Source organism: Oncorhynchus kisutch, unplaced genomic scaffold (genome assembly GCF_002021735.2).
Source record: "Oncorhynchus kisutch isolate 150728-3 unplaced genomic scaffold, Okis_V2 Okis09a-Okis19a_hom, whole genome shotgun sequence".
In the NCBI taxonomy this organism is placed as follows: domain Eukaryota; kingdom Metazoa; phylum Chordata; class Actinopteri; order Salmoniformes; family Salmonidae; genus Oncorhynchus; species Oncorhynchus kisutch.
Genome location: NW_022261985.1, coordinates 5,170,942 through 5,180,678, shown reverse-complemented (window position 1 = coordinate 5,180,678; position 9,737 = coordinate 5,170,942). Strand labels below are relative to the sequence as shown.

Sequence of the window (9,737 nt, the reverse complement as noted above, 5' to 3'; positions counted from 1 at the left end):
GTGGGGAGGTTTTAATGGGTGTTGGGTCTGATAGGGCCAAGTAGGCTGAAAAGAGGAAGAGAGAGGAGAATGAGAGGAGAGAGCAGGAGGAAAAGAGGAAGAGAGGAGGAGAGGAGAGAGGAAGAGAGAGGAGGATGAGAGGAGAGAGCAGGTGGAAAAGAGGAAGAGAGGAGGAGTAGAGAGAGTAAGAGAGAGGAGGATGAGAGGAGAGAGTGGGAGGAAAAGACAAAGGCAGAAAATGAAATAAGGATGGGGAGAGGACAAAGGTCATTGGAAGAAATGGTTGTCGAAAAAAGAAGGACCATAATGTTAAAAGATGCTTGTCCCTTTATTTAAGACACTGTAACCAACACTGAGGCACTACAATGGTTAAATGGTTGAACAGTTGAACAGTAACACTTTGGACAACACAGTAGAGATGTCTAATGTCTAATAATGTCCTGAGTTGTCCTTTCATGTGTGTTATGAGTATGTACATAATATGAGTGCATTGCTAACCTGATCCCAGATCTGTTTGTGGTGTTTGTGGTCTGGCCAATGCCAACTGTTGTTCTGCCCCTGAACAAGGCAGTTTAACCCACTGTTCCCCGGTAGGCCGTCATTGTAAATAAGAAGTTGTTCGTAACTGACTTGCCTAGTTAAATAAAGGCCATCGTGCCAGTCTGTCATTGCCAAGTCAACTCTTTGTCACCCATTGTCATGTTTGGCTTGACACAAATGAGTGACTGGAGTTGTCATGATGGCACAAACAGACTGGCACTCAGACTAGTGCATTGAGTCTCCTTCATAAGAGGACTATTTCATTTCAGACACTCTCTGCTGTGTCACACAGCTCCCTGTATTGAGGTGGTTGAGAGGTGAAGATCACAGGTGGCACATCAACCTTTCTTCTCATCTGGCAGAGTATTGTGATGGCCAGGACAACTCCAACATCCTGAGGACCAGACACACAGTAACGGTTCAGTCAGGATTGACGGAGCAGGTGACCAGATGCTGAGTGTGAGAGATAATGGTTCAATCTAATAGGCCTACACTCGAAAGGTATGGTGAAAATCACTATGGTACAGTGTTGGAGTCGATTCATCCATCCTTCAGTTAGCATCCTGACTTTCAGATGTTTTAATTGTTCTTGTTTACTTGTATGTACTGTGTACTGCAATTCAGCTTTTAGCTGCCACATCGGTAATAATTATAATAAACAAATATACTACTAAAGTTTTCAATTCAGGTAATTGAAATTCACTTCCTGAATTGAAAAATACACATGAAACACTTTCAATTTGGGAATTGACTTTCTATTTATTGAATTTAAAAAACTGAATGGACCCCAACCCTGAAATGGTGGAATAGTACGGACATCGATCTGAAATACATACCCATAATGCTTTAAGTGCTACTAATGTTCCTATTATCAGGATGATGTCATAGCCCACGAAAGAGATTAAGATGGGAAGACATGGCTGAAAATGAAAAATCAAGAGTTTGTAAAAAACAAGAGTATCCACTCTGTATTATATCAGAACTTGAACATATAGTTGTTTATTGTATCAATGAGCACTGCAAGACATTTTGCGCAAAATTTAAAAAAATACTTTTTAGTTGCACCTTCTTGACAGCAGAGAGAATTTTTTTACATTTTAGAGTTGATTTCGACCCATTTTGACATGGGGTGGAGAGAAAATCTTGCCGTTTTAAAGCAAGTTTGCTGCAATTCTACACATTTTGCCATGTGGTGGTGAGAAATGTATGCAGTTTTTAATATGACATGAGAGTGAGACTGACTAACAACATCAATGGGGACTCCATGGGCGGTAATTCGACCATGATAACAGGTTTAGATAGCTGACCGGTAAACAAATTTAGCAATCTAAAAGATATTAACTGACATGGCCTAATTGATCTGAGGGCCTTCAAAATGGCCGCCAGTTGCCCATCCCTGGTGTAGTGGAATGACATGATTTTACCTCTTTATATACCAGCATGTGTTCATCCATTAATCCCTTGTGGTCATCATCCTCAGACATATCACTGTTGGGATAGTGAATAACAAATCTTGTATTGTTACCAGGAGCAACCTGAAATAGAATGTGACAAGGTTTAAAACAGTGCTCCACTTTAGCTGCATGATTTCTTACTAGGCTGCAGCATGGCATCCATTATGTGTCTGGTCCAAATGTGTTCTATCGTATTTGTTGGTCTTTTAGAGTATTGTCATGTACATCTTCCTCAGTTTATTTATGGTCGTCTTGTCACTGTCCTCATCATCTGTTTTGTTTTGTTTTTTAAATAAAAAATGTATTGCTCTTACCGAAAGACAAGAGATTTCCATTTTCATATTTGAGTGATAATTTATTTAACAGACGGACACATTGAAACCCATCCTCCTCATCATACACATAACAACAGCAACAAGTTAACTTATTTAACACAGCAGACTCACACATTTAAAGTCTGTTGAGTCCTCATCAGAGCAGAGACAGGAGATGGGGATGTCTGTGCCCCAGTCTTGGTAGCCTTGTACGAGCCCACAGCATTTGAACTGAAAGTGAAGGAAACAGAACAACAGCACAACAGACATTTTAAAAACATGATTTACCAGGTATAGTTAAGGCCTAGTCCTGAAAGAACCCTACATGGAGAAATCTCCAATGAAAGTGTTTTTAGTCCAGGCCTAGATTTACATAATAAGGAAAACCGGTCCTAAAGACAAACACACACATTGAATTGGCACTCTGGGACTGTGAATTGGCACTCTGGGACTTTGAATTGGCACCCTGGGACTGTGAATTGGCACTCTGGGACTTTGAATTGGCACCCTGGGACTTTGAATTGGCACTATGGGACTGTGAATTGGCACTCTGGGACTGTGAATTGGCACCCTGGGACTGTGAATTGACACTCTGGGACTGTGAATTGGCACTCTGGGACATTGAATTGGCACTCTGGGACTGTGAATTGGCACTCTGGGACTGTGAATTGGCACTCTGGGACTGTGAATTGGCACTCTGGGACTGTGAATTGGCACTCTGGAACTGTGAATTGGCACTCTGGGACTGTGAATTGGCACTCTGGGACTGTGAATTGGCACTCTGGGACTGTGAATTGGCACTCTGGGACTGTGAATTGGCACTCTGGGACTGTGAATTGGCACTCTGGGACTGTGAATTGGCACTCTGGGACATTGAATTGGCACCTTGGGACATTGAATTGGCACCCTGGGACATTGAATCGGCACCCTGGGACATTGAATTGGCACCCTGGGACTTTGAATCGGCACAAGCAGAGACCATAAGAAGCATTAAATGAAGGTGACTTACGTTAGTCTGCATGTTGTATAGCCCTTCTAAATCAGTTTGATTCGCTCCACTCAGAGGCATCATAGCTAGATGTTCCTCTCTGGTTAACTCCTCCATCTTGAAATGAATCAAGTTAACATTGAGTGTTATAGTCACAGCTGAAACCTATAATCAGCTCTGAATTTGAAAAGGACAGATACAGACATTGAATTATCAAGAATCAGATGCATTGCACCATCATACAATAACTTCTCAAATATATTTTTACCAGAACAGCAAACAAACATTGCTTCAAGGCTGAATGAAAGTCACAGCCATGTATATCCCCCCCAAGCAGATACCTCGAAGGCCCTGAAAGACCTACAGGTTGACTGATTATGATTTTTCAACGCCGATACCGATAATTGGAGGACCAAAAAAAGCCAATACCGATTAATCGGACGATTTTTAGATATATATTTGTAATAATGACAAATACAACAATCCTGAATGAACACTTTTATTTTAACTTAATATAATACATCAATAAAATCAATTTAGTCTCAAATAAATAATGAAACATGTTCAATTTGGTTTAAATAATGCAAAAACTAAGTGTTGGAGAAGAAAGTAAAAGGGAAATATGTGCCATGTAAAAAAAGCTAACGTTTAAGTTCTTTGCTCAGAACATATGAAAGCTGGTGGTTCCTTTTAACACGAGTCTTCAATATTCCCAGGTAAGAAGTTTTAGGTTGTAGTTATTATAGGAATTATAGGACTATTTCTCTCTATACCATTTGTATTTCATATACCTTTGACTATTGGATGTTCTTATAGGCACTATAGTATTGCCTGCCTAATCTTGGGAGTTGATAGGCTTGAAGTCATAAACAGAGCAATGCTTGAAGCATTGTGAAGAGCTGCTGGCAACCGCAGGAAAGGGCTGTTTGAATGAATGCCTACAAGCCTGCTGCTGCCTACCACCGCTCAGTCAGACTGCTCTATCAAATATCAAATCATAGACTTAATTATAATATAATAAACACACAGAAATATGAGCCTTAGGTAATTAATGGTCAAATCCGGAAACTATCATTTCAAAAACAAAACGTTTATTCTTTCAGTGAAATACGGAACCGTTCCATATTTTATCTAACGGGCGGCATCCATCAGTCTAAATATTGCTGTTACATTACACAACCTTCAATGTTACGTCATAATTATGTAAAATTCTGGCAAATTAATTACGGTCTTTGTTAGTAAGAAATGGTCTCAACATAGTTCACAACGATCCAGGCGGCCCAAACTGCTGCATATACCCTGACTCTGCTTGCACAGGACGCAAGAGAAGTGACACAATTTCACACCCTATTAAGACAGTTTATGTAAGTGTTTCCTTTATTTTGACAGTTACAGTTTCCTCGTAGAGGAAAATATTTCAGTCTCTCGATATGCAAAACTGATAGAGACATACCCCAAGCGACTTACAGCTGTAATCGCAGCAAAAGGTGGCGCTACAAAGTATTAACTTAAGGGGGCTGAATAATTTTGCACGCCCAATTTTTCAGTTTTTGATTTGTTAAAAAAGTTTGAAATATCCAATAAATGTCGTTCCACTTCATGATTGTGTCCCACTTGTTGTTGATTCTTCACAAAAAAAATACAGTTTTATATCTTTATGTTTGAAGCCTGAAATGTGGCAAAAGGTCGCAAAGTTCAAGGGGGCCATTGGCAACAATGCAAAACGTTATGTTTCGCGTAAAAGCAACACAGCTCATCACCCTGAACACACCATCCCCACTGTCAAACATGGTGGTGGCAGCATCATGGTTTGGGCCTGCTTTTCTTCAGCTGGGACAGGGAAGATGGTTAAAATTGATGGGAAGATGGATGGAGCCAAATACAGGACCATTGTGGAAGAAAACCTGATGGAGTCTGCAAAAGACCTGAGACTGGGACGGAGATTTGTCTTCCAACAAGACAATGATCCAAAACATAAAGCAAAATCTACAATGGAATGGTTCAAAAATAAACATATCCAGGTGTTAGAATTGCCAGGTCAAAGTCCAGACCTGAATCCAATCGAGAATCTGTGGAAAGAACTGAAAACTGCTGTTCACAAATGCTCTCCATCCAACCTCACTGAGCTCGAGCTGTTTTGCAAGGAGGAATGGGAAATTTTTTTCGGTCTCTCGATGTGCAAAACTGATAGAGACATACCCCAAGCGACTTACAGCTGTAATCGCAGCAAAAGGTGGTGCTACAAAGTATTAACTTAAGGGGGCTGAATAATTTTGCACGCCCAATTTTTCTGTTTTTGATTTGTTAAAAAAGTTTGAAATATCCAATAAATGTTGTTCCACTTCATGATTGTGTCCCACTTGTTGTTGATTCTTCACAAAAAAATACAGTTTTATATCTTTATGTTTGAAGCCTGAAATGTGGCAAAAGGTCGCAAAGTTCAAGGGGGCCGAATACTTTCGCAAGGCACTGTACCTGTGTATGTATATATATATATAGACTACTGTACCTCGTGTTTCCTTTATTTTGACAGTTACCTGTGTATGTATATATATATATAGACTAGTGTTTCCTTTATTTTCCTTTATTTTGACAGTTACCTGTGTGTGTGTATATATATATAGACTACTGTACCTCGTGTTTGCTTTATTTTGACAGTTACCTGTGTATGTATATATATATATATATATAGACTACTGTACCTCGTGTTTCCTTTATTTTGACAGTTACCTGTGTATGTATATATATATATATATAGACTACTGTACCTCGTGTTTGCTTTGATATCCATTCACACACTCCACAAACAGGTACAGGCTGGCCAGTGACATACCTACAGAAAACTACACACATACAGGGGTTGTCAAGCAAAATCAATACTTAAGGTTCATTCAAAACTTATCCTGCTTTTTGGGAAACATGTCATGGGGAAAGTGTTGACTGGTTTCAGTTGAGTTGTATGGCATGCCATTACCTATCAGAAAGGAACAGTTTGCAGCAGAGAAGTCAAGTCAGTAGCCAGATCCCAGACCTGTTTGTGCTGTCTAACCAACTCCTATGATAATTATCCAAGACAAACAAACAGATCTGGGATCAGGCTAACACTTTGAGACAGGTCTCGGCAGGCTTACCAGAACCACAGCCCATTTCTTCTCCTTGCGAGCGCCATAGACACCAAAGATTGACAGGACCAGGGTTGCTGCTTCTAAGACATACAGAACTACTATCCCAGGCAGAATCTCCTCTATCTGTGCATAGGAAGACAAGCCAGATTAATGATATGGCAACTGTGGGTTTATAATCATAATATTACAATGATGCTGATGGATTCTAGCCTGGTCTCAGATCTGTTTATGCTGTATAGCCAACTCCTATGGTTGTTGTCATGCTAAACACTGTAGGAGTTGGAAAGACAGCACAAACAGATCTGGGACCAGGCTAGATGGACACAGAATTATTATAATGAAATCGATATGATATAATTAGTCAATATAATAGGAGCTATAAAAAAACAACATAATTACTTCTTCTGATTGGTGGAAGTACCCATGTCCAAATAATGTGATGGCCAGCAAGAGGGTGCTGATGATCTGAAGAGAATACAACACATGATACAATCATTACAATGTACAGGGTATTATACTGAGAATTCTACTGATAATGCACAGTAAAGGTTGATACAATCATTACAATGTACAGGGTATTATTCTGAGAATTCTACTGATAATGCACAGTAAAGGTTGATACAATCATTACAATGTACAGGGTATTATACTGGGAATTCTACTGATAATGCACAGTAAAGGTTGATACAATCATTACAATGTACAGGGTATTATACTGAGAATTCTACTGATAATGCACAGTAAAGGTTGATACAATCATTACAATGTACAGGGTATTATACTGAGAATTCTACTGATAATGCACAGTAAAGGTTGATACAATCATTACAATGTACAGGGTATTATACTGAGAATTCTACTGATAATGCACAGTAAAGGTTGATACAATCATTACAATGTACAGGGTATTATACTGAGAATTCTACTGATAATGCACAGTAAAGGTTGATACAATCATTACAATGTACAGGGTATTATACTGAGAATTCTACTGATAATGCACAGTAAAGGTTGATACAGTCACTTGTTTCAGAGGAGTTGAGGGATACATTTCTTCATAACTTCAATAATGCATTTGACCAACGCCATCTACAAATGGTTTGTAAGCAGACAGTAAATTGTATTTACATATATTATACCTCATTTATAAATAGACTAAGAAATTATACATTACTAAGAAAGGAATAGCTGAAATATTTACTTAGTCGGCTGGTTATAAAAATCTAATAACAGTTATTGACTATCCTAATATTCTGCCAAAAACGTGATAACTAAGGTCAGTAAGTCTATTTGAAGATGAGAATAAACATAACTCATGACTTTAAAACATTTAGCAGCGCGAGGATTATACTGAGCAAAACCCAGTAGCCTAATTGCAACATTAAATACATGTAGATTGAATTTGAGTGCTTCTTTCAATGCCGCGCTATAGAACAACTCGCTCATTAGTGTTGATGAATGTGGCACTGCTCTTTATTCCGTCGCGTGTAAACTGCAACTCTCACTACTTGAAGACCCCATCGCGCGCAGAAGGTACAAAAATAACCGGCAATAATTACAAAGCATTTGCCTGTATTAAAAAACGTTGCTCCTATAAAAAAAATGGTTTATCAACTCGTATATTAACAGGCCAAAATACTGGACGATAACTTACCCCGATCAAGACACAGACGAAAATGAACGTCCGTTTTACGCAGATATGTATTCTTCCCATTTCTATATTTGGTTATAATAAAAACAACAGTTTGGATAAGCAGTTCACTTCAGAGTTGGTCTTGCTGAAGCCCAAGATCTTTAAGTCCAGAAAATAGATTGTCTGATTCCTTTAACTGTTTCTTCTTCTTCTCAACATGAGCGTGTGTTGACATGATGCTGAATGGTGTTTTGTGACATTGGAGGGACTAGCATGACCATTATGTCACTGATGGTTAGAGCTTAGGCAGGCATAAAGGGAGGGACTTGACTTATATTTTCTTTAAATGGGCTCACCCGGAAGTTAGAGAGAGATGTGAAACCAGGCAGTAAGATTTGTGGCCAGTTGCCCTGAGAAAACGGCAAACAGTGGAGCACAAACAACATTGTAAACATTAATCTGTTTATTTATCTTCCCCCACTATTCGTACTACAACTATTTGCTCATTAAAACCCTGGACATATATAATAATATAACTCTTGAAATGTCTGTATCTTTATGAAACCTTTGTGTTGTTTACTGTTTATTTATAATAGTTTGTTGTTGATGTTGTTTTTTGTTTCTTCTCACTTTCTTTATTGTTTATGTCACTTGCTTTGGCAATGTAAACACATGTTTCTCATGCCAACAACACCCCATTAAAGAGAGAGAGAGAATTAAGAACTCATAAAGCACTTATTGTCTGCTCTTCTATCTGTTGTCTTGGCAGAACAAAGCCTCTACTACAGGAACCCAGACTCCAGAGGTCCAGACCAGAGCAAGGAGGCCTGAGTGAACATGACATCACATAATCAGCCATTTCTGGACAACTATGACCTCACCACTTGCGTCCAAAATGGCACCCTATTCCCTAGTGCTCTATAGGCCCTGGTCAAAAAGTAGTGCACTATATAGGGAATAGAGTGCTATTTGAGAAGCAGCCCCATTGGGTCTCTAGGCATCCAGAGAAGGGCCAGGTGTTAAGCAATGTCAATGTCAATGCAACCCCGCAAAACATCTGGAGCACATTATGTACAGAGGAAGATAGTAATGGAACAGACTCAAGCATATGATAGCAATGGAACAGACTCAAGCATATGATAGCAATGGAACAGACTCAAGCATATGATAGTAATGGAACAGACTCAAGCATATGATAGTAACAGAACAGACTCAAGCATATGATAGTAACAGAACAGACTCAAGCATATGATAGTAACAGAACAGACTCAAGCATATGATAGTAACAGAACAGACTCAAGCATATGATAGCAATGGAACAGACTCAAGCATATGATAGCAATGGAACAGACTCAAGCATATGATAGTAATGGAACAGACTCAAGCATATGATAGTAACAGAACAGACTCAAGCATATGATAGTAACAGAACAGACTCAAGCATATGATAGTAACAGAACAGACTCAAGCATATGATAGCAATGGAACAGACTCAAGCATATGATAGCAATGGAACAGACTCAAGCATATGATAGCAATGGAACAGACTCAAGCATATGATAGTAATGGAACAGACTCAAGCATATGATAGTAACAGAACAGACTCAAGCATATGATAGTAACAGAACAGACTCAAGCATATGATAGTAACAGAACAGACTCAAGCATATGATAGCAATGGAA

General features: G+C 39.0%; 1 protein-coding gene across 2 annotated transcripts; it reads right to left on the bottom strand.

The window, feature by feature from the left end:
• Window positions 1-309: 309 nt before the first annotated feature.
• Window positions 310-8,371, bottom strand: LOC109876478 (tetraspanin-8-like). 2 transcript variants are annotated; one of them, XM_031815634.1, is made up of 9 exons: window positions 8,076-8,371; window positions 6,821-6,886; window positions 6,428-6,544; window positions 6,065-6,139; window positions 3,318-3,413; window positions 2,441-2,539; window positions 1,965-2,075; window positions 1,377-1,460; window positions 310-934 (listed from the first exon to the last, which is right to left on the bottom strand). In XM_031815634.1, exons 1-9 carry the CDS (start codon window positions 8,133-8,135, stop codon window positions 806-808), a joined length of 837 nt encoding a protein of 278 aa, XP_031671494.1. In that variant the 5' UTR covers window positions 8,136-8,371; the 3' UTR covers window positions 310-805. The 2 variants fall into 2 exon arrangements, with proteins under 2 accessions (XP_031671494.1, XP_031671495.1); XM_031815635.1 differs by lacking the exon at window positions 6,065-6,139 and having other exon boundaries at window positions 8,076-8,356.
• Between the last annotated feature and the right edge of the window lie 1,366 nt (window positions 8,372-9,737).

Coding starts and splice junctions, on each gene's coding strand:
- LOC109876478 (XM_031815634.1), bottom strand. CDS start 8,135: ATGGGAAGAATACATATCTGCGTAAAACGGACGTTCATTTTCGTCTGT. Junction 2,540..3,317: donor TATACAACATGCAGACTAAC/GTAAGTCACCTT, acceptor CTTCACTTTCAG/TTCAAATGCTGTGGGCTCGT. Junction 1,461..1,964: donor ACATGCTGGTATATAAAGAG/GTAAAATCATGT, acceptor TTTCATTTTCAG/CCATGTCTTCCCATCTTAAT.